We start from the raw sequence: 25,311 nt of genomic DNA, 5'->3' as shown, positions 1-25,311 counted from the left end.
CGTGGTTCTTCATGGAGTGTTGGGAGCAGTGGTGTGCTCTGTCTCTGCCTGCATGCCTTCCCTTTATCTTAAAGTTGAAAACAGCAAATGTGAACCTGAGGCTTTAGTTCATCTGCAGAAATCACGATGGAAAACTTTAGACTGTGTAAGCTACTCAATTATGCTCATTTTTGGTGGCATTGATATTAACGTTTGAGTTATTACAGCGACCAAAGGAGGTGGTCTAGTGGCATTTAAAGCAGCAAAATCCTATAGGATTTAAAAATCCAGACTGTTGGACCTGCTAATGATCCCAAATGACAGGTGTTAGTATTTATATATATAATAACCCCATACCTGGAAGTGTTCAAGGCCAGGTTGGACAGGGCTCTGAACAACCTGGTCTAGAGGAAAGTGTCCCTGCCCTTGGTAGGGGGTTGGAACAAGATGGTCTTTAAGGTCCTTTCCAACCCTCTATAATTCTGAGATTTTTTTTTTAGGAGCTTTATAAAATTTTGTTGCCATATTCTGTCTTGATAATTCTTTACTGGACCACTAATTTTTTAAATATTTATTTTTTTTTTAACTCCAGGGTAGAAAGGTGGGCCCTGTGTTTGCAGTAATGACTTTAAATTGCATCACTAAATGACCTCCAGGTGTTGTATTTGTGCTGACAGTAGCAGCAGGCTGAGAGGTTTTGGTTATGTTGCGCTTCAGGAAGTTTTGAATGTGGGGAAGAATGTTTGCAAAAATATTGCAAACATTCCTGTAGAAGCAGGAAGGAGCTTGGTGAACTTTTCTAGACTGGGCGGGTTGTCCTGAAAGTCTGTGTTACTGAAGCTGCTGGAGAAGTTGGGTCCTTGTTCCCTTTCTGGAGCTCCATCTACTGGAACCAGCTCTCCCATTCCAGGGTTACACTGCACTGGGATCTAAAGGGATTCAGATGTTTCAGTTACTGTGCTACAAAGTGTTGAAAACATATAAATCCGGATTTTGGCTAATTTGTGGGGAAATACTACAATTTCCACATTGTAGTTCACATTTTCCTTAAAACCCTCCTTTAAAACCCCCCATTAAGCTCCTAGGCAGTGTTTTTGCAGGGCTGAGCTTGTGGTTTCTTAGGTTTCAGGTATGTTTTGAGAATAGATTGAGATTATTAGCTCAGAGTTAGAGGACACAATGGTCTAGTGGACGAGTTGGAAATAAAAAGTAAACACCAGATTTTTGGAGTAGGGGTGATGAAAAATGACCTCCCATTTTGCAGATTTTCAGCTTCAGTCATCTTTTGTGAAAAAGCAATTTTCAGCAGACAGTTGAATCTGAATGTTAGGATGGTCATTCAGATATTCTTGACATATTGGCTGGAAGCTCAAATGCAAATCAAGCAGAATGCAGTGATGAACTTACATGTCATTTTACTTTTCTCTCTAACTAAAATTGCCATCCTGAGCTGATGAAATCTTCTCACTGCATCTGCATCAAAGTTTTTAAGTTTGACCAGTCCATGTTTCCTGTCAGAAAGGGGGAAAAATACAGAAAAATCCCAGACTGTTTTGGTTCTGAGTTCAAAAGCAGCCTTGTTTCTTTTGGTTTTTATTTCTTGGTTTTTTATCCTCAGGTAGCTTCCTTAGTTGTTTCTGTGCTCTGAAATGGAGAGAATAATAACTATTTTCTTCTTGAAGCCATTGTGCTAAAGAATAACTCTTCAAAAAATGGCTTTAGCGGTGTGTAGTGCCAAGACAACTTTGCTACTAGTACTTCTTTTCTGTTCTTGAGTATTGATTCAGTAGGCAGGTTCAAGAGAGTTATAAAGGTGCCTTGCTTGAATTTTTATTTAATTGGAGAGAAAGTGGCATTGTTATTGGTCAAGGTACTGTGAAGTATGCTTTGCAGATGACTTCTGAAGTACAAAGTCAGGTTGTTGGAAGCTCTCAGGGAAACATAATCTGACATATCATGTAAAGGGATGAATAAAGTCAAAGCAACAGTCCCCTATTTGTTCAAGTATTTTGTGTAATTCCTATATATTATGTTTATGAGAGCCTAAGGTACTGTTCAGCAGTGGAATTGTGCTTTGCACAGATTTAACAACAGAAAAAAACCCAAACAAACAAACAAAACCAAAAACCAAACCGATAAACATTTCAGCTCAAGTATTGCAGGAAAATACCTTTTGTGCCAAAATGAGTGTTTCGGTCTTTTCCATCACCCCACTGAAGTGTGAGAGAAGCGATGTCTAAGTCAGCGTAAACAAGTACAAACCAGACTTTACAAACTGCTGAAGATGCACAGGTAACGATCCTGTTACCTACCAGTCAGCCTTTATCATTGCTGGATAATGCAGAATTCAACCAAAAGGGGAAATTACATAACATCCCTCTCTAAATTCTCCCTGAGTCTTGTTTCAGAAGTAATACAGACCTCTGCCCTGATCTTCCAGTCTTTAGAAAAACGAATCTCAGAGATTTTTCTTCTGGCTTCCTAACATGAATGTGGCATGGTGAACTTCCTTTTTTTTTTTTCCATGATTTTTTGTTTGTTTCCTGGGTACCTAAATGTGCTCAATACCATTGCATGTTAGTGCTCCAGTGCAACTCTTGTTGATTTCTCATTAGTTTTAATAAGATGAGAGTTAGACCTTTAAAAATTGAGGGTAACTATATCAGAAGTGTAGGTTGACTGGAGGCAGTAAAAGTGAGAGAAGTCAGAGGACTTGGAGAAAAGAGCAAGTGGGTATTGTAAGGTTGTCTAAAGACCTTTTAAAAAAACACAGGCATGATATGAATCACGTGACCTTCAAAGTGACAAAGATTGTAGAGCATTTGAGTTGAAAAAGAAGAGCTATTAAAGCTTGCTAAGTATTAATGTGGCCTGATTTTTTGATTAAAATTTACTCTTGACTGCAGCTATCCTGTAAATTTCTGTGATGCTGAGTATATTTGTTTTATTTCAATGTTGACTCCGTGTGAGGTAATTTTTAATTGGTACATTCCAATAGGTTAGTGCAGTTCGCAGGATGCTTGGGTTGATAATTTGTAATTTGCAATTTACCAGACTATATTGTGTGTCTTCATTCTGTTTGATGCAGGCATCTCTACTAACTGGGAGAAATCACCCACAGTGGTGCCTTGAGCCCTCTGTGAGCAGTCCTGGTAGTACAACAAGGAAAGGGAACTGCAGAAATGACACCAATACTTTTTATTTGTCTGAACAAACCTATCTTAATGAATTTATTGCATTGTTTGCCTGTTCAAATAAGGATGAGAACTGTGAATGTATTGCAGCCTAGATCCTGCTTGGTCCAAGTTAAACATGGACCAGAGGCAGAACACAAGTCTGCCAATTCCCTGGTCTTTTTGCTGCTCACTTGTCTGCTTTGCCACATCCCTTTGCTTTGTGAGCCTTTGCTGGAACAGAAGGGCCAAAATCTTGAGTATCTTCTTAGCAAAAGACCTTTGACATTGCTGAGGCATCAATAACTCAGTGGTCTGAGAGCTGAGTTAACCTCAAAAATAAATGGTGTCATACTCCATGTACAACTTGAAATGCTAAGATATCCTGAATTCCAGAATTGCATCACTGTTGTGTCCCTATGCACATATATTTGGAGAACATGAATATTGAAACCTTTCCAGTTGCTTTGTTGTTGAAGTAATGGCATTTCTGCAGCGCCGAGGAGTCTTCGTTGTGGGCCAGAAAACTGTTCAAGAACACAGAAAGATAAATGCTGAGGTATTACCAGCTTGGCACATAGAACAGGAAGGGATACGGTAGAATTAATTTTCTTGCATTAACTTATTTGCTTTTGAATTAGGAAGAAATTTCTGTATTGTCTCAAAACTGAATAGTAACAAATTATTGTGAGAACTGCTTACTTGTTCTTTTCATCCAAGATTATTTCTGATCTCATGTGGGTTTGGAAATGTTTGCAGAAGAGGAAAAGAATTCTTCCCAAGTGATGTGCTTTTTGTTTTCTTTGAATGTAGGCATATTTTTTTCAGCCTCCTAGCTTTTACAGCACGTTGCTCAAAAGCAGTCATCTATTTAGAAAAATAGCAGTTTGATTTAGGAATGACCTGGCAAACTTGAAAAAGCTAAAGGAGGTAACCCTGGTATCTCCTGATGTCTCTGTGATTATCCAGCATTAGGAGAACAGAAAATGGGTGTCATGGCAAGCGTTTCTATATTCAGCTGTGATCTTTGTGAAACCAAGCGATGGGAAGGGCATCCTGGTGGTCAGTTATGGTGCTTCCCACGCCACGTGGTGGCCCATGGATGAGCCAGCCGGGTTGTGTTCCTGTGCTGGACGGGCCTGTTGAGGTGCCGGCAGCTCTGGGTGCAGCTGCAGGTTGAGCTCTGGGGGGCAGGAGCCCCAGCCAAGAGGCCGTGAAGTGCCCACCCTTTGCACAACAAAGGGCCCAGCCAGGGGACCGCGTGCTCGGAGGTACAGGAGGAGACAATAACCCTCAGACTTCCCCCGCCCTTGGGCTGTGAGGGTATAAAAGCCCAGGGGTTCCTTTGTCCAGGTCCCTCCTCAGAGGCACCAGCTCGAGCTGTTATTTTGTTATAGATTTATCGCACCGAGGTTAAGTTATTCTGAGGATTGGCACATCTGAGACTGCGATGGGAAACCAGGTGTCGAGCCGGTAAGGAAACCTGGCTTGACTGTGGGTGTAGCTGTGAGGGGGCTTCGGTCCCAGCTCAGGTGGTGGGAGTGTGGCTGCCAGAGTGGCTGCTGGGTGGCTGACGGGGAAGTTTCCTTCGTACTGAAACGCAGACCTTTGAAATGTGCTCTGGGAGGCTCCTCGCGTGTGTGAACGGGTGAAGTTTTGGTAGCCCGAGAGGCACAGTGTTGGTAGGGAGCAACACGGTGTTGTGGTTTAATATGGTTTAATATCCTCTTTGGATAAAATGAAGGTCCTTTGGGCACGTGAGACTAATTTCTTTTCAGTTCCATTTAATATTCTGTAAGGAGGTTGTTTAAGAATTTATTGCTTTCTTTTTCTGACCACGTGGCAAGAAGCCGCCCTCTAGATCTCTTTGTAAGGATAAGTTGGATTGCTGGGGTTTGGTTGACATGGTGGCTTTTGGTCAACTCGATGATCTTGGAGGTCTTTTCCAACCTTAATGATTCAATGATAGAAATAATCTAATGCTAATTGTTGTTTCTTTGTACATACTTAGCTCTTCTCCACCATCATAGTAGTAAGTTATGCTGCCAGGTGGCTTAAAAGAGATGCAGAAATGTTTATCACCACTGTGAGTGTTTGTGCTTCCTTTTAATAACATAAGAGTAACATTATCGAAATGTGTATTACACAGAGAACCTTTGATACCAAGGGAGTGAAGGATGGTGTATAGAATAAAGAGCAAATACCTCAAAACTACTTATCAGGAAACTTTTGAGCTGAAATTATAGTAATTAAAAAAAAAAGTGTTTCAGTGGGATAGCAGGAGCAGAAGGCAACTGTGTGGTACAGGTATTACATCAATGAACCCAGAATTTTATTAGAGTAGTTCTGTTATTGTTTCTGAATAAGGTGAAAGCAGTCTCAGTCATTACTGAGCCAGCTCAGAGTCTCTGGTGCGATCACAGAGATTTACCTGTGAAATTTCTTTGGGATAGGAATATAATCATTTCATTAAACGCTTTTCTCTGATCTTGTATCTCACTTGCTGGACATGTTTGGAACTAACCTGTATTTGGGGAAACAGGGTGTGTGTCCACTGCTCTCCGCTCCAGGAGTCTCCTGATAATGGAGGGGAGTCCCCAGCACATGGGCTGCTTTGTGCTGGTTTCTCATCAAGTATTGGTTTAGTTTAATAATAATCTTCGCTCGCGAAGACTGGCCATTCTTATTAGTTTAGCTTAGTGGTGCTTGATTCTGTATTTTATTCTCTTCCTCCACATGAAGTTACCCATGCACGCTACCTCAGCTGACTTATGCAGATAAGGTAGATTTGGCAGGGAAATGCATTAATCTTTTAGGATATGACTGATTTAACTTGCTTACAGTGTTTCACAGTACTGAAGATGCTTTTGAATTACTATCAAAAGCATTACTATAAAGGCACAAACTTCAGACTTACCTTTTTTTTGTAAAGTTCTGATAATCGCTGAGGTCGACTGAGTAGTTCAGCATTTTGCACAATGCAAGGTTCAAGGTGGTTTTTTTATTGAAGTCTGTAAAACCCAGTGACAATTCATAAAGCTTATGCACTGCAAACTTATAGTAAGAAAACAGTCAACATCGTGTACACGGTGAAATAAAATTACGCATAAATATAGTAACTGCCACACTCAAAAAGTCTTCCATCCCCTTCCTTTTGACCATGGAAAATGTAATTATTTTCTTTTGAAAAGGAGGGGCAGGGAATGAAGATTTCATAAGTAAAACCACAAGGAGAACCACATGACTATCCTTGCAAAACCTGCTGCCGACAAGCAAAAAAGGAAAGAACCATGTAAACCCAAGGGGGAAATGGCCTACATTTGGAAACATTTCAGATCTTAGTTTTTTAGATCTGTTTTCTTTAGTTAAAAGAAGACATAGCTATGTGTAGGGAAGGAGAGGTTTCATGCTGAAGGTTGTCTGAGCATATAATTGTTTCTAGAGAAGTGGTATTCAAATAAAAACCTGCCAACTCAAGTCTTGAAGAACTTGGCAGAAACAGCCAGAGCCTTCACCAGACAGGGCTTTAAGGTCCATTTGGAGAATACAATATTAATTAGGAATTGTACAGTAAGCTAGTGAGAATAATGGATAATCTTTTCAGAGTAGCTCATAATCCTGCCATGGAAGCACCTAGTTAATTTTAAGTTGTAACCAGTAGTTATTCTCAACTGGGGGGGGAAAAAAAAAACCTGGTAATGTCTTTTATCTCCTGCTGTGGCCCAGGTACATAGTGCTGTTAGGAACATGTAATAGAGTCATTAATGGGGCAACCTGTGGACCTGTTACAGTAATTTTTATACCAAATGCACCACAAGGCTTTTCCTCTCCAGGATACCATAAAACCAGCAAGAGATTTAATCAGCAATGTTAATGGATTCAGGGTATCTTCCTGGAATTGTCCTTTGCTGGTTTATCATTTTTGGGTCTTCCTTCGGCAGCGTATGTCTTCGTTATTGGTACTGCTTTGTGTAATCTAGCAGGTGGATAATTTTTGACATTAGATGCTCTTGGAGAAATTATTTTATCTGTGTAGATTGTAGCTGATAACTTCTACAGTCCAGCTGTCATACTGAGAGGACTATGAGCAGCTTCTGCTACTTGTAGCTATGGACAGGGCCAGTACTGCTGATGTGCCAGCAAAGCAGTTTGGGAGCATACAGTTTTATTTTGAACAAAATCAGCCAGATGAGCTCACTCCACTGATTAAATTGTTAATGCCAACTCTCCTCGTTTTCCATGGCAATAAAGACAGATTTTTACAAAGAGCATGTAGAGTGTCAGTTCCTCCCAAAAGCACAGGAACTAACAACAAGCAGTAGTTTGGCTGATGGATTGAAACAGAGAATCCTTGCTGGGAAGAATTACTTGCTTGTCTCTCTTGCCGGTGTGCTTCTCACATTTGCAGCAGTTTTGCCTCAGTTGCCCTGCATGTCGGCTGGTCTCGCTTGAATTTCGTTCTGGTTTGCAGGCTCCTGATGTGCTCCAATTACTGCCACATGCAGTAATTCTTGTTGTCTCAGCTCTGTAATTACAGGGATATTTGGCTTCTGCCCGGTTTGTGCTGAATGAAAGGTGGCGATGCTGCCGCTCGCTGCAGACAGGTCCGTAGATCAGAGATGCGCGGGCAGTGCCAGCCCCTCCTCCCTGAGCGGGATCCAGCCGTGTACGAACTTCACGTGTCCCAGGCCGGCATCCAACCTGCTCGTTTGCAGGACGGTGCCGGTGAGCTAGTGATGCTCCCAGTGCCGTGCTCTCACCCGTAGTGTCCAGTCGGGAGTGCGGTGCCGCAGCAGGCGCTGCCCTGCGCTCGCAGCTGGCTCCGGTAGCACCGGGTGCTGCTGGATGTCCGTGCCTGAACGCTGAGTGGGCTTGCAATGACTATGTCAGAAAACACAAGAGACTCAGCAGAAAGGTAAGGAGCAGCACACGGCGGTTTCCATTTGGCTTAGAGGCGGTTCTGATCCTGCTGTTGGAAGCAGGAGAGAATCTGCAGCCCACCGAAGCATGACTAATCAGTTTGCTAAAATGCTGAGCACTGTCGACTCTGAAGTGTTTCTTCCCTGTTGCTAACAGCGACAAATGATGATTTGTAGCATTTAGGTAAGGTGTGTATTGTGTTCAGGTCTAGAGCCCTTGACTTGGGAGCTACAGCCGATGGCAGGTTTCCTTGGAGCATGAGGAAAACGTGCAGCTTGTGTTTTTGCTGCTGCTGTGGGTGGCACTGTGTTGTTAATTCTTATTCCAAGATACCAAGTAATGAATATCTTATTTGTGCTTTGAGCTTCAGCAGTGATTTTTTTTTTCTTTGTCATCTTCCTGTTTCAAAGGAATATTTTGAAAAGGTTTATTTGTATTGAATGGGGTAATTCTCCTGCATGACAAGAAACGAGCAAACAAAAAGCCCAGGTAAAACGCTACTAGTCTAAATATTTTAAAACAGATGAGAATGTGTTTTTTACCGTGTTAAATATGCTCTTTGGTTCAGGGACACAGGTTTAAAAAAGGAAGGTAGGAGTTTTAGGTACATGTAAGCAATAACTGATAAAGTTTTAATTATTAAGTAGGGCTCAGAATAGTTGGGTGGACATGATGTTGCATATTGTATGAGATGGATGCCAAGACTTGGTTAATCAATATTTGCAAAGCACTTGGAGAGTGTCCTGGGTACAGAAGGATTTGCAGTTTATCTGAAATGTGATGACAACAGCCACTATGAGCAATGCCACATAGTGTTTTTCTCAGTTCTACAGTCCAGTTTTTCATATATATACAATTATGCTCTTTATTTCTTTGCAGTCATTATTCTTAAACCAAAACCAAACCACTGCTGCAGTGGATGGTTATTACTGATGTTATCTGCTAGCTCTGTGCTCCCCTGCCTTTTCCTTAAGATGATATCAGGGCTTTGCTTTCTGTTTTTGCTTTCAGCAGTCTGTGTTGTGCCATTTTTAAGGAACTAACACGGTGTCCAAGTCACAAGATAGATCACATTAGTTAGAGCTGTTTGGAGTCAGGAACACGATGGCGATTTGTTTGTATTTTGTTGGAGGATGTTTTGTACAGACTTGTATACAACATATCAGTGCAGTATAGCTCTTTGATCATTAAATGCAGATGTTTTAACTGTCCTAATACTGGCCAGGTGACCTTAACTTTGTTAGTGCAAGGCCTTATTGTTTCTTCTGTGGATTTTTTTTGTCCAGCAGCTCTGGTGGTGATGAACTTGGGCCAAACTGACTCAGCTGGTCTGTATTATCCTGTTGCCAGTAACCTAAAGACCAGCTGAGAACCCTTGTGATGGGTCAGGCTGACATCTGAATGTTGTAAAGGAGAAAAGTACAGCCAGACTAAGCCACTGAGAGTCTTCTGACTTTGAGATGCAGCAGCAGCAGCCTTTTTTTCTTTGAGTGTGGTGGCACTTCCTAGGGACAGTGATGTTCCCAGGGGCAAGCACAACTTGAAATTTTAACCCACCTGTGAGTTTGTAGTGGTCAATTGCACAGGAACGTCCTGGACGTGAGCTGAACTAAAGCAGGTGTTCCAGCAGCAGTTGGTACAATAATCTGATGCAGACTGGCAGTGTCTCATCCTTAAAGTGACAACATGATCGTAATGTCACCAGCCTGTGGTCTGTCAGCCTTACAGTCAGCTGTGCATCGTCACCCAGTGCTCCTGTGTGCTGATACCTGAGCTCATCAAATTGCTGTGCTCCCACATGGCAACCTCTGCATGTCCAAGTGCTTGTGTCAAGTAGGTGCAGTTTTGTCTTATTTTCAGAAAATAGAAAACTTAAAATTGCTTTTCGCGTGTTACTTGGTAAGGGCATAGTTTTTTAAAAAAACCAAATCCGCAAACATAGTGGAATTCACTTGCATTTTTTGCTGTCCCTAGAAATGGAATAGCAGGTTATGCATGGCAATAAGGCTGGAACTGAAGAAGGGAGTTCAAATGTAGCAGTAATGCGCTGGTAGAAGGAGAACAGATGTGCTGAGTTTATTGTCTCTTCTGGCAGGTCACCTACATCAGACCTCAACGTGGCACTGCGTGAATGTATGGCAGCTCTGGATTTATTTCTTAACAACAAATTCTCAGATGCTTTGGCTTCTTTACAAGCAAAGTAAGTTGATAAGTTTTACTAGTTTTCCTCTGTTTATTTTTCTTTGCTTCACCATCTCTCAGGAGATTTTTGACTAGACAGCTGGTTCTCTGTTAATAATTGATAAGTCTTTATGGTTTTGATTCAGAAGGGGGTGGTAAGTTGATGTGTTAAGTTTTGGGGAAGACAGATAAGTGCTTTACACTTGGGTGAGTAAATAACAAGACTGATCAAAAGTATCTGCCAGAAGTAAGGAATTGATGTCCAGAGAAGTAACCCTTCAACTGTAGTGCAGTATATGAGATTCTTGCTCCTGCAAGAATGAGAACCATTCTCTATCACCTTTTATTTTTGCCTCCTTTCCCATATTTTTCTGCATATTCTGAAAATTTAAAAATCTATAATTTTGTGTCTAAATTAGCAACTGACCATGAATTGAAGGTTTGAGTCACATTAGGTAGGAATTCTTTTTTTTGTCAATGTTTTTTAATAACCATTTGCAGAAACCTTCTCACAGCTCATTTTGCAATTCAGCACTGTGGTCACGCACTCTGTTTCCTAATTATGTTGCAGTCCTACATTTAATGAGTGGCCCAGCTGCAAGCAGTGAGATCATAAAATAGTTTCTGAAATCTGTTGTCTCCCAGTGTCTGTGATCTGTCATGCCCTGTCCCGATGTTACCTGAGCTCTTGTTGCAGTCTGTGGTTAATTCAGATTTCCCCCCACCCACCCTATTTGCTCCATTTGTTTTTGAGCCATCAGCAAATTACATCATGCCTTCTTTTAGGACACTGGAATATGAAACAAGTAAAATTTGTAGGTAATTGCTACATGTCAGGGTAACTACAGTGAATGCTACATATCTGCTTTGCTGAGGTATCAGCCTCATACTTGATGCCATAATCTGTAGCTTAACCATGTAAGGACATTCTGGGAAAGACATTCATGATAAATTGTAGTGTCAGCTGTATTAATAATGCTGGTTTTATTCAGAGTGTTATTTAGTGTTTATATATCATCAGAAGATATAATAAAAACAGTAAGAAGAAAAACTGTGTTTTCATTAAATTCTGACAGTAAAGCCCCTGTGCCCATCTGGAAATGCTTACTCAGTGCTTAGCATAAAATAAGGAGGTATTTTATTGAAGGGGGTTTCCAAAACACTGCAAAAGCTAGTGAGGCTGTGGGTCATTTTTTTCTGTAAATCCATTTTTCTTCTGTTGCATGTGGTTTTCATTCAGCTTTAGCTGGGCTCTGCAGAGCATATTTCATGAGCTGATACTCTGTTTTTATACCTGACTATATTCCACACTGCAAACCCATTTTGAAAGCAATTTTCCATGCTAACCTGTTGTTATGAGGAGGCCCTTATTCTTGTTGCCTTTGCCAGTGAGGGAAATACAGACATGATTTTTGTGAGTGCAGCAGAGAAACAGGATGCTAAATTTCCCCACTGATGATATCCACTGGTGGACACAGTCCACCTCTTTAAGGAATGAGAAGAGTTGTAGAGAGGGGAGTACTCCACATAGTAGTACTGTGGATTTTCTTTAGGAGCCATCGGTTCCCTTTTAGTGTGCTGAGATTTGAAATTGGTTTCCACAGTCCATAAACATACTATCTTTGTTTGGAGAAATACTTTCCAGTTTTTGTATGCTTGTGAAGAATTTCATATCATAGATTTTTGCAGGTTTAATGCTTATGGTGTAGGAGATACTCTGCTCTGTGTTACATTAGTGCAGATTCATTAAATTACTCACTTTTGGCTTCCACAATAAGTGTATTTTCAACTAATTTGTACCATGTGAAGCTAACAGCAGATTTGGCAACGCATGAGAGTTAAAATCAGAAGAGTTTTCCTAGCAGCTTAAAAATAAATATCTGAGGATGGTGTCTAGACTTGTGTTGAGGTAAAGCTCTTTTTTTCCTGTTAGAAAAGCAAATCCATCATAATGAAGAGATCTCATTTCATAGAAAAATACATCTGGTGTTTTAGTTTCATGTTATATAACCTTTCTTGTTTCCTGAGCTACCTTTTAGCTTTTAGAGTCAATATTCTTTATTATCATTAGCAATCTTAGTACAACAGTGGGTTCTGATTATCTTGTGCTTTCTGTAGTAAGTTTGATTAAATTAATCTTTTATATGGAGTACTTACACTGTATCTAAGAACTCTTAAGAAATTCCTTAAATGCAGTCACCAAGCACAGCAGTGATTTTCAATATATGGTGTGTTAACTGTAACCATGAGTAACACTGGAACTGTCAGTCACTGGAGTGGAGAAGAAAAATCTCATCATCCTTCTCAACCCTGAGACACAGTAAATTGATTAAATGCTGACTGGATTTTAACCCTTGTGTCATTGCAAACAGATAATAAATTAAAGAGTTGATTCTGGTGAGAACTCCCCTTCCCAGGACAATATTTTAATAATTATCCTAAAGGGAAGCAGGGCATAATCACCTGATGGTTTGTTGATGTCAAATCAATTGGGAGAATGGTGAATAAGACAAATTCATGACAGAATTATCTGGACCATCGGATGAGCTACAGCACGGGTGTTGCTGCTTGCAGTATTGTAGGAACAATACAGCAAGGATTCATTCCAGGCAGTTGACTTTATTCTGAAAATAGACTCCAAAAAGCATTTGGTGTTGTTTGGTGGAATATTAATTCTAGAATGACCGTGTTTGAAAGGTAAATTCAGTCATTTGATGTGGGAGTATCTCAGGTAGGTGTGAAGAGATCGTGTTACTGCTCAGGTAGTTATGACAATCGTGTTGGAATAGTAGAGCTCTGTTACTACTCTTACTGTAGTAAGAGTTACTATCATTGGAATTTTAAAATATATGCCCATTTTACAATATTAAATGTTATCTTGTATATTCTGATCTTTAAAAAGTTTAAAGAGGTTACTAAGGAATGGCAACCTTTTGTAATGGCTGTCTTCATGGTGTGGTGGAATGGTCCTGACCTTGTACAACAAAAACAAACATGAGATTGTTCAGTGGGGTGGAGGAGATTTCTCTGGGAACTGATCTCACAAAGATGTGAGATTATCTAACAGAGAGTGGTGAAAGAATAAGGGGAAGCACAGAGAGGTAAGATGAAGCCCTACACTGTGTTTGGATAAATAAGTTGCACAGCTCTGCAGAAAGCTTGAGTTAGCTATTTACTGTGAAGAATGTCAAGAACATGAAAAAGGTTATTTTTTCTAGGGTTTTCTATCTTTTTATGCCTGAAGTCTGGAAGAACACCAGTTTTATAGTTAATAAATAAATTGCTACCAAAACCTGACTTAATTATTAGTTTCTTCTTTTAGCTGGAAGAACTTATCAGATTCCAAATTTTGGGAAACGGCTTAGCCAAAAAAAGATTTTGGGCACTGTGTTTTTCACAAAAGATTACTAGACCCAGGTTAATTCTGAGGTCAGCTTTTTGACTTCAGCTGGAGAGCTGTCACTGTCCTCACTTAAGCACTTGTTTTCCAGCAGGAATAAAAGTGTTCTCCAACCAGCTCCAAGAAAGGGCAGTGCTGCACCAAAGCTGGAGAAGAGGCATGTGGCAGAACTCCATAAGTGCCTGAAGATATTACTTATAATCCTCTTATTCAGTCATGTGATACCAACTACTGGAATAAGTTATTAATCACAATATTAGTTGTATTTATGTCATACGGGCTTGTTAACTCCAACAGTGTCCTGAGGAAAGTGCTGCTGAGGAATCAAAAGAAGGAAAATAAAAAGCTATTAAGTTTCATTCTGTATCCATCCATATAAAACCCAGGCCTTAAAACTCCTGGCAATACACCAGGATGTAACTGGCAACTTTAATTGTATGATTAGTAGAAATAACATAGATAAGTTACATTTGGTGGCATTTCTACAGGCATATAAAAATTTGAATGTTGATAAATACCAGTTGACTAATGACAGACATTAATTACTATCTCCTTCAAATATTAGAAGCAACATGGATGAAACCATTGATTAGGGAAGGGGTGATTTGGTATCAGAAACAAATTACTGGATAGAGAAATCTTCATCACATATACGTAAATAGAACCAATTTTCCTTTTAGTGCAGTGAAGTTAATATTTATTTACTTTGATTTTGAAAGCAAATTTCTATAGTTTTGAAAGGGTACTATTTCAGTCCCTCCCCTGTGCTTTGAATTTAAACCTCTGGAAGGGTTTTAGTTTAGGAAATACAAGATGAAGTGTGTTTTTCTGCACTGAGGCTGATGAATAATCAAACAAACAGGAACACTTCATCAGACTGGCATTTTATAATATGTTCTCTTTTTTCCCTACTTTTCATTATCAGTGTACTGAAAAAATCATGATGTGTGAGGCCAAGACAGAGCTGTCCTGACTCCACTGGATTTTAAATTAATTTCTCTATTATCTCTCTGTTCTTCTTACCTTGCAAATGAGATGGATGTGAGCATAGTGTGGGGTTTATAGCACTTATGGCACTGGGTGATTTCCCAAAAGAGCTCTTCTGCTAGATTGGTTTAGATGGTGAGGGCAAGTAGGAATTAAGGGCAGCCACAGAGCACAGACTGCGGTGAAGTTTAAAGATGTGCACTGCAAAATTCTTCAGTGCAACCAACCTGCTCTGTACCAGTGTATTGGAAAAAGTAGCCCTTGATGGTGTGAGGCAAGGGAAGCACCTGTGTAATGCTGCCAGCACCAACACTAGGTGGTATTTTAATCCCTAGATCTCAAAATATATATATATACACAAAGGAGGTCAGGATTTATCACCACTTGTATTGTTCTTTGGTTATTTTATTGCTTAATGTCATTGAGAGGGGGTTGCTTTAGGTGTAGACAAGGTTTATTTTTTGATTCTGGAAAATACTAAGCAAACATCAGGGACTCCTAAGCCTAAGGATATTTAAGGGTGTTGCAATCCATTGAGGAAAGTAATTAAGGCATAATAATATACAAATTATTAGAAAATTTAGAGGCATCCAAGTCACAATGGTGAGTTATAAGCTCATTGCTTAATGTAGGGTTGTCTGAAGTTATCCATGAATTTGTCTTTCAGTTCGGTCCAGTTATTAAAACTTGGGGAGGCAGGTGCCTTTCCAGGGATGGAATCAAATGGACTGAGGTGTCTTTAAAGTCTGGCTTTTCTCCTTGAAACAAAACCAAAGAATTGGAGTAGTTGAGGTTGGAAGAGACCTCAGGAGGTCACATAGTCAAGCAGGGCCACCTAGGCACAGGATTGTGTCCAGAATGTCTCCAAGGATACAGACTCTACAAGCTCTCTAGATGACATGTGCCAGTGCATGGTCACCCTGATAGTAAAGAAGATTTTCCCAATGTTCAGACAGCAACACTGCTCTCAGTGCAGCCCTGGTTTTGCCAAGGGCACGTTGCTGGCACACCACTTGCTCCTTGGAAGGAAAAGAAAATGGAGTTATTTTCTTGTCTTGAGAGACACCTGAAGTACATGTTTTGAGAACAGGTGTGCTGAGGGTGGAGATTTTGTGAAAAGGATATCCTTGTTTGACTGCAAGTATTTTTGAATATTCCCTGCCATTCAGAGCTATCTGATCCGTTCTAGAGTGTAAACAATTAAAATAGCAGTTGTTGCTCCTTAGCAGTATTTGTCTTAAGTCATGCTGTTTGTCAGGGGTGGATTAGCAAGGCCTACAGAGAGTTTCTGTGCTAGGAATTTATCTGAGCTTGCCCTTCAACATATTTCTCAAGTCATCTTTATTAAATCTCAGTGCCCAAAGACATTTTGATTCATTTGCAGAGGATTATACCAGACATAGGTACTGGCTGAATGCTTTAAATATGTGCAATATATAAAACCCTCTGTCCTGGGAGAGGAAAGATGAGCAATGGCTGCACATAGGAATTAATTATTTTACTTGCACTAATGCCAAAGTTTTTTACATTCTGCAAAAAAGGCACTATCTGAAACCCCAAAGAATAATATTTAAGTTGAACAGATTGGGATGGAAGGTTGGCAGAAGGGGAGAAGAGGAAAAAAAAGGGTAATATTTGACATAGACTCTAATGCTTCTGGTGGGAAGATTTGTTTCAAGAAGATTCTATTTTGGCCATGTTTATAGTATTGTGTTACTTATCTCCTTGAGTCTGTCTCTCCCAAAATAGAAGGATATCATCTGGATTTGTGTCATGTGTTGCAGTATTCATGAGATACTCCATTAAAAAAGCCTCTGTTGTCTCTGAATGGTTGGCCACATGGTTAATTCCTGTGCTTTGCTCGTTAAATACCTACCCCTCAGCTCAGAACTGGTACATTTTTTGCAGAGCTATTGAAACTGGAGCAGCAGACATGATTTCATGTAGAAATCTCAATCTGTTACTGTTTCTTGATTAATTTGCATTGTCCTTTATGTTTGATTTAGACCTCGTTCCCATCAGGCCGATACATTTCTGGAACTGGATTTGTGTTTGGTTTTTTTTCCAAGCAGTAGTGCAGTGGAATCAGCTGTGCTTTGCACCCTGTGTTTTCTTTCAGGACTAAAGACAGCATGTATCATGCCCTGACTTACGCCACCATCTTGGAAATGCAAGCTATGATGACATTTGATCCTCAGGACATACTGAATGCAGGAAACACAATGAAGGAAGCTCAGGCCACCTGTCAAAGGTAAGCGTGGAGCAATTCAGTCAGTAAATAGTTGCTTCCTGATAAAGGTTTGAAAGGCATACAAGTTAAAAAAAGGAAATATAATTTCTTAGAAATCATAGGAAAGCTGAGGTTGGAAGGGACATCAGGAGGTCATCTAGTCCAGCCTCCCACTCAGAGGAGGGTCACTTAGGAGGTCACAGCACATAAATTAGAGTGTTCAGCAGTCTAGTCTTGAAAACTTCAGTTTACCACAATATCTGATTGTTCTTGTCAATTAGACTTTAGTCCTATCTGTAGTCCTGGTTCTGCAGTGTCTGGAAGTTGTTACTTACAGTGTGCAGACACTGCAGAATGTTCCCATGGGTGATGGTTGTGCTGCAGTTCCCTGTCTTTGAGTCAACTTTTGCACCCCCACGGACATGCACCCACCCACCCACCCACAAAAAAATCATCCCCACCCTTTATTCCCTTCCTTCATCAAGACATATTTCCATGCATGAAGGATAAAACAGATCTCAGGAGGACCATGCTGACTAAGTTCTCTTATGGAATATGCTGAAGTTTGCATGTGGTGAGATGACAGAGGGTTGGTGAGCACTACAGGTATGTTAGTGACTGTGGGGGGGACCAGCTGGAAGATACTGTTGTTCTCTGTTGTTGATGCTTCATGTTCAGAATGACCAAATGGACTTTTTTTGCAGATTTAGGAAGAAATCTACAGTAGCTGATTCTATCAACAACCTTGTACATAGACAAAGCCTTGAACACTTCACTGAAGGTAATATATCTCTCACATGCAAAATGTTTTACTCTTTTTATTTATGCAGTTTGAATCAGGTGCAAGTGTTCACTCAGTTCGTGAGCTTGAATATATAACCACATCCAAAATCACTGGTTTTGTTGATTGCTGACTCAGCACTCCTAAAAATTGCCAGGTAAAGAAATACCTAGAAAGAAGTATTGAAATGGCTATAAAGGTCCTAGATCCAGGAGCTCATAGAAAGCACCAGATACATTCCTGCAAAGTTTCTGTAACTGTGTTTCATTTCTGTTTGGAATGACATCAGTAGTCTGGAACTGAAACACTACATCAAATTTGGATAATATTTTTCTCAATTTGAGCTTTGTGATCTTATTCCTATATTAATGGGCTGAGGGGGTTTTTCTTACTTTTTGACTGATTGGTTTGTTTTCTTCTCCTCTCTGGGTGACACTAGAGGAAATCCATGCAGAAATCTGCTATGCTGAATGTTTACTCCAGAGAGCAGCACTCACATTCCTCCAGGTATGGATGTCTGTGTGGCTTGTGGGGGGAAAAAAGTGCATTCCATACAGGTTTCTCTTCTTAAACTAATGATGTAGTGGAAGACTAGTTTGATTTAATGGTGTAAGGCTATTTAATCTGGATCCTGTATGGATATTGGAACAGTGCTGAGTGCCCTATGATACCCTTCTCCACTCTCATTTCACACTCATGTATGAAATGTAACTGCAGTAAGCACCAATTTTCAAATACTGTGTATTGGGATATCAGATTTAAAAAATGAAGAGATGGTCATTGAAGCTGTGCTGGAATACAAGTGAGTTTTTTGCTTTAGTCTGGCTGGTGTTTGCTTTCCCAAGAGTGCTTTCTCACCGGTGTGTTCTTGAACTGTATAGCTGTTAGGCTCCACACGTGCTTTCTCCTTAACAGTGCTGCCTGTCTTCTAGAAAAGGGGAGTTCTCCCTCTTCTTTGAATTTTATCTCTGTACTAATGAAGCTTGATTTGTTTGGTGGAGCAACATTAGCAGTACTTACTTGGGCTCCAGCATGCAATTTACATTGTTAATCTCAGTTGAAATAACTGACTTTTATTCTTGATTTGACTGTACTTGCTGTATAAAAGTGGGCCTCTTCACCTATTAAGGGGATAATAAAAGTCACAGTCAGAAAAGCCTAATGTTTCTTGGCTCAGTGGTGCTGGTAGGAAATGGAATGCAGGTGGTGGTTTTATAGTGTTTGGGAGTTGCCAGGTGGGCTCTGATTTATGTTGCTTATGACAGTTTATGGGCTGTGTAACCTTTTTCAGCAATCTGCTGTGTCCCTCTGCTAGAAACTGCTGCTTCATAGTAACACCTGTAATCAGAGGAGCTTTTATAGTTTCTAGAGTGCTGATGGTGGACTTTGAAATGGCCAAGGTGTAGCTACCTGTTTCCATTTCCCTTTGGGATCTTTTGGGATGAGTAGCCTCTAGCACAGGGGGCAATTTGGGTGATGTCTGGATTTGTGGAAGCAAGACTTTTGAGACTTCTCCACTGTGCCTGTAAGAAAGGAGCATTTTAGAGCAATGTCTCTTTGTTTTAAGCACTATTTTCACAGGTATCTGTTTTTAAAAATGTTTATAGATACATGGGGGATTTCACAGTAAGAAAATAATTTCTTGTCCTCTTCTGCAAAGGTCTATTTGCTTCCTTTTCTATTTTGTGTTTAATTTTTCATGAACACATGAACTAGTTTTAGAAACTAAAAAAAGGCACTTGGTTCCAACAGGTATTGAAGGGGGTTAGTTTTGATGCTTAATGTAAATGACCAAATGGTCATTTGAAAACACGTGAAAATGAATCTCAGCATTTTACAAGGGCTGGACAATTCTCACGTTGGCTGTCCCTCTTGTTGGTGTCATGAGCATTCTGAATATAAACATTTTAAAACCATCTTCTTTCCTTGTTCCATTTTCCATTCAAAGGAAAATAATAACTGAAACGTTACAATACACATGGTTAGGAATTCTGTACCCCCCTGGTGTGCTGTACTTGGATTAGTTCATCTAATCCATGCTGTTTTCTCCACAATGCTCTCTAGAGCTTCTTATGATTTTTCTGTGCTGGTATCTTCTGTTAAAACACATACAGACTTTCTGTCCCAGAGTAACAGCAGATACCAAAGCAAACCAGAATGACAGACTATATGTGGTGAGTGAGGCAAGAAATTGGCACCAGAAAGTTAAGAGACTGAAGAGTCTTTAATGGTCCCCCAGACATGCTTTGCTGTAATTTCTCAGTTTGTTATAGCTTATAATGTAACATGTTACCATCTCATATATATGAATATTCAGGCCAGAAAGAGCATATCCTGTGTAACTTTACTGACCCTGCTTCCCTTTTTGGGATATGAAAATATGTTCTGTAGATTCCTGAGGACAGGCAGTTACTCGTGAAGATTTCCTGGCTCAGCACCAGGCACATCTGAGCTGTGCTGAAGGACAAATGAGAGAAAGCTATTTTTTGAAAGAGCCACAAATGCATGTACCTTAGGTGACATTCATTAACATAGTCTCTGTGTACATTAATGCAAATGGTCCAAAGGGGACAAGGGCTAAACTGATCACAAAATCTAAATAAAGTGCCTATGTCTGAACCGAGTAAAATAATATTTTAATACAGAAAGGAAATCCTAAATCCATGTGATGTGCCTCAGAGGTTTATATTGTCTGTGTCATGCTGGTTATGCTCCAGGTATGTGTTCACCTCAAGAAGACAAAAGCCCTTTATAATGCTTACAAATTCGTATTGCTGATGTGTTTCCATTCCAACAGGATGAGAATATGGTAAGCTTCATAAAAGGAGGCATCAAAGTCCGAAACAGTTACCAAACATACAGGTGAGTCAGAGTGGTGGTGTGATTAGATGTACTCTATCAGCAAAAACTGCTGCTGGACAAATGTTCCAACACAGTCATTAGGCACATTGAAATGGCCTTTCTTTATAGTTCTAGCTGCAGCTTTTTGGAACATTTGAAACCAGTAGCTGAAGCACAAGTATTTCCATAATAAATGCATAAACCTAAAATCATATGAAAGGGCAAGAAACTGAAGAGCTTGAAATGTTAAATATAAGTGGCTTCAAACAAAGATTAAACAAATTTGCAGGAAATAAGGGCAATTTAACATAGTAAACAGGTGCAGTCTCCCCACGTCGTGAGGTCCCTGAGCAGTCAGTTCTTAAAGGATGCTTTTCCCAGCATGTGCCACTGTCTGAGTGATACTTGGTGAGCTGGACTTCTAATCTGGTTAAGTACAGCAGTTCTACTCTAAAGAGAAGGTGCATGCTATTGCAAATGATAAGCAGGATTGCTCATCTGAACTCACAGTGTACTCATTACTTACTGTCTGTAAGCCAAAAACATCTGCTCGGGCAGAATTCTTTTCATCCAGGAAGGTATGGAGAGCCACTTTCAACATGTGCAAATGATTTTGAAATGCAGTAGTAAAATCTAAGAATTACATTAAAATATACACCATGGGAAGCATATTCAGTTGTGCCTTAGTCAAGACCAGCTTTTTGTATAAAAACAAAATGTTCTTAGTCTAGTAACATTAAGAATCTTAGGTGTTCTTAGGTGGTCTTAGGTGTTCTTCTTCAAAGAATGCTAATAAAAATGCTAACAACAACTTGCATATTAAGAAAAGCTGTATTTTAACAAAGGGAATGTTTTTATGTGAGACCAGCAGTTATGATTTTTGTACTGCACCTTTGGTGTGGGAAGAAAGAATTGGTTGCAGTTTTGGTGAGAGTGTGGTACAACAGAGAAAACACTGGAATATGGAAATGAGGCTTTGTTTGCTTTGACTGATCAGTATTTTTTACAATGTAATTTCTGATATAAAAAAGCATTTTTCCCTTCCCTGCTGGCAGCAGAACTGCTTGATAATCTGCAACAAGACCAACCTGAAAAAATACGATGTATGAATGTTGCAAAGACACAGGTTTTGAAACTCCTTCAGGGAGGAAAGGTCACCAGACACAGTAAAAAAGATGAAATGAAATAAAACAAAAATTCAGAATGAAACGTTTTCTTAAAGACAGTGAATTAAAAGTATCAGAAAACTTCCACAGTTCTTACTGAATTGTAATTAACCACATTATTTACTGACAGTGTAACAGAATCTTGTGTACTTTCAGGGAGCTGGACAGTCTCATACAGTCCCCACATTATGTCAAAGGAGAAAACCATCTTCATTTTGAGGGAGGTGTGAAACTTGGAGTTGGAGCATTTAATCTGGTACGTACCAGCAGGTCCTATCCTGAGCTGAAGTCCTGCTGCCTCCTGGAAGTGACCCTCACTTGAATTCCTGAGAAGCTCCACTGACATCAGCGTTACCGATCCTGTGCTTAAAACATAGATGTGAGCTGACAGTGCAGGATCCCAGCCTTTGGTCTGAGAAAATCAGATAATAATACACTTTAGAAATAAAGAGAGTGCTGCCCACAATGTGGGACGAGGGCCAGGAGGAGCCTTGCACAGAAGCAGCCTGTGTTGGCTGACTTCCACTTGCTGTCTCACTGACACTTGGAGAGCTTGGGCTGCTGGCAGGGCAGTCGGCAGGGTGGGGTACAGAATGAGGGCATGGATTGAGGTCCTGCTCAGGCCACTGTTGGCTGTTGTTGGCTGTGTTCTGGCCAAAAAGCAGGTGATCAAATGCTGCAAGGTGGTTCCTGGTGTGTCAGAGAGGCACTGACCCAGAGATGGCAAGGGCTGACGTGGTTGTTCAGGGGGATGGGCTGCAGAAAGTGCCTGGTGCTTTCCCTTCCTTTCACTGCTTTACCTGAGTCTGGCACACGCCCACATGTTAGATTTACTGCACAAAGAACAAATATGTACTGTGTGGTGTGCACTCAGCATTTCTGAAACATCCAACAAGTACTGGAGTTACTGAGCATGTGCTGAATAAATACAGTTCTATGTAGGGAATCCCAGAGATACAGGGTCCCCAATTAAACAGATATTTCTGTTTAAATTGGATTTAAAATATAGCAGGTGTATACATTTACACAGGAATTTGTCATACAGAACTGGTTTTAGTAATTTTAATGATTATTTCTTGTGTTTGGAAATATTGTGTGAGGTAGCTGAGAGGCAGAAAGTTACTGCATAACTGTGGCATTTCTCTCTGTAGACGTTGTCCATGTTCCCTGCACGGATTCTGAGATTACTGGAGTTTGTTGGCTTTTCTGGAAACAAGGTAAATGTGAGCTAAACATTATTGGTACATTCCTCTCACTCTTAAACTCCCGTCTCCATTTTTTAATTTTATCTCTTCTTCCTCACCTGAGTTGTAACCCTCTGAAACACCCTGGTATCACATAAGCACAGTGTTACACTGATGCTTTTGTGCAACTCAGTTTTCCTTTGTTTTTTGTCTGAACTATTGCACTTCGAAGATTTGTGGGGGGAAAAAACCCTCTTTCATTCCTGCTTTAGTAGCAACTGTTAACTGGAGTGTGGCACCTAAATTCTCTTGTCTAAAGGAGTAAGTGCTATTTTGCCTTTTATAGTGCTTTCTGTTTATAAAACAAGCTTCAAGGAAAAAAAAAAGCTTTATCAGAGCTGCATCCTTACATGACAGGTCAGTGACTGTCATCACCGTTTTATTAGTTTACAGGAAGGGTCTTATATCTGAAAATAAAATGTCTTGCTTAAAAACAAGGAGCAGAGTGTGGATTACAACTTAGAAATTCCCAGGAGCTATTTCACAAACAGTGAAGGCAAAAATCAAATACTTTCACCTGTGAGTTACAACAACAAAGAGCATCTAAAGCAAGATGTTCTCCTAGAATCGTAAAGGCGATTCGTGTACCAGCAGAGCTCTGAGAATACTTTGGTGAACACTCATCTTACTACTGCGGGTGAAAATTGTCCCTCTAATTGAGTTTGTTGTTTTCTTTTGGGGTTTCTTGTATGGCTGTGAGTGGGCTGTTATTTGTGTTGATGAGTCAACTCCTATTACAGTTTTTTAATAACTCACTGAAGCATGACCTGAATTACCATAAATTTAAGCAAAAAACTGCTGTCTACGCACCATAGAAAGGAGTAAGACATGTGGATCAAAGTTCATTAATGATCACTTATTTTAACAGCCTCAGAAAGTCTTCCTGCATTTAACAGGTGCCTAAAGCCAAAAGCAAAATTGCAATTGCATGTGCAATCCTTTGCCAAAGTGATGGTTTCCCAAAGCTTACAACAAGAAGTGGTGGACAAGAGTCTAGAAGGTGAAAGAAACAGTGACAGAGGAGGAGAGGGAAGATTGTGTGCTGCACTCATCTAGGAGAAGAGAGTTTTGAATACACCTCTGTTTGATATTGTAATCTTTTCCATTAAGTGCTCACTGGGAGCATCAGGTTGTGCAGGAGTCGTGGTTTGTGCCTCGAGCTGTTTGCAGATTACCTGAGAGAGCTGCAGTGCACTGGAGGACAGCTTGATTTTGGTGTGGGTCATGTGTTTATTAAAACTGGATCCAAAAAATTGCATTGTGTTATCTTGCAGGATACTAATCTGCCTTGAAGCCAGGAGATTTGCCCCTAGGGACTCTCCTTGTCTCTCAGACATGTCATGTTGGATAGTAAATCAGGACATGCCCAAAGCTCCTTTGCTTCCTAAGCCATTTGTGGGCACTGTGGACAACATGATCAACTTAACAGCAGTCTGGAGCCTCAAAATAGTAGGTGGGATAAGATTAAGAAAGTATAAAAAGTAGCCTGAGGCTGTGTTTGTTCCCTTCCAGTCCAGGATATGCCAGGTTGTGCCCATCTCACTACTCAAGCTCCTTTCCTTTGCATCATTAGTCAAAATACGGGCTTATCTGTGTTTGGTACCCTCAGCCCTGCGTTTGGGCATTGAGGTTCAGTGCAGTTTTGCCCAGTTTTGTGAGAAATGTTTTGTGGGCAGAGGTTTGTGTCACACACACTGTGCTGGGAGCATTTCTGCCTCACTGGGCAGCAGGTGGAGCGTGTGTCCCATCTGGACTTTTGTGTTTAGGGATGACTAAACTCTCCTGGGAGAGCAGAGGAGTCCTTGCACTGTCTCCCATGGAAGCACTGAACCTTTCTCACAGAGTCCTCTGCCAGGTCTCAGGCTAATATTTACCCTAGTTCTTATTTTATAGACAATTACCAATGCTTTGCTGCTAAACTGTAGAAAAGTTTGACGTGAGCCTACCATATGTTAAGTGCAATTTGTCAGAGGGTCAGATGACAGCATGATTTCAGGGGAAGGCAGAAAAACTTTGAGATAGAACTGATTTCTTTCAAATTGATACTTCTTTTATGTGGGAGGACATTTTCCCCAACGCAGCTGAGCTGAAGAATGCATTTGGTGTGTCAATTTGAAATAAATTTAATTCCAGTTTCCCACTAAGCATTTTTTTCAAACTGCATTTTGGGTCTCTTCAAATTTTAAATGAAGGTTAAATCTGAAATTATTTCGTGGGATACATTCAAATGCCTTGTGTACCAGCTTAATTAGCCAGTTTGTTGTAAAGCTGTTAGTAGTATCCATCCTCCTTGCTAAGCCTGCAGTTACATGATCAGGTCATGGGACATGAACGATGACCTTGCTCTGCTTTTATTGTCAAGATCCCTAATTAAAAAAGAGTGATTAAAAAATAACATTTAAGAGCTTT

The 25,311-nt window shown here is 40.3% G+C and overlaps 1 protein-coding gene across 4 annotated transcripts in view; it reads left to right on the top strand.

The window, feature by feature from the left end:
* Positions 1-25,311, top strand: part of TTC39A (tetratricopeptide repeat domain 39A) — a 45,233-nt gene that overhangs the window by 1,749 nt on the left and 18,173 nt on the right. For 2 of the 4 annotated variants that reach the window (XM_050306868.1, XM_050306866.1), the window contains exons 2-8: positions 10,168-10,272; positions 16,760-16,891; positions 17,575-17,651; positions 18,091-18,158; positions 20,449-20,513; positions 21,815-21,914; positions 22,810-22,875. In XM_050306868.1, coding sequence (XP_050162825.1) covers positions 10,208-10,272; positions 16,760-16,891; positions 17,575-17,651; positions 18,091-18,158; positions 20,449-20,513; positions 21,815-21,914; positions 22,810-22,875 — 573 coding nt within the window. In that variant the 5' untranslated portion in view covers positions 10,168-10,207. Of the gene's footprint in view, positions 1-7,856; positions 8,068-8,164; positions 8,261-10,167; positions 10,273-16,759; positions 16,892-17,574; positions 17,652-18,090; positions 18,159-20,448; positions 20,514-21,814; positions 21,915-22,809; positions 22,876-25,311 lie in introns of those variants that run through there. The other 2 variants (XM_050306865.1, XM_050306867.1) reach the window with 2 other exon arrangements.

The sequence above is a fragment of the Myiozetetes cayanensis genome, unplaced genomic scaffold, assembly GCF_022539395.1.
Source record: "Myiozetetes cayanensis isolate MyiCay16 unplaced genomic scaffold, myiCay2020 scf12, whole genome shotgun sequence".
Classification (NCBI taxonomy): domain Eukaryota; kingdom Metazoa; phylum Chordata; class Aves; order Passeriformes; family Tyrannidae; genus Myiozetetes; species Myiozetetes cayanensis.
Note: the sequence above shows the minus strand (reverse complement) of the source record. Positions and strands in the feature narration are given on the sequence as shown.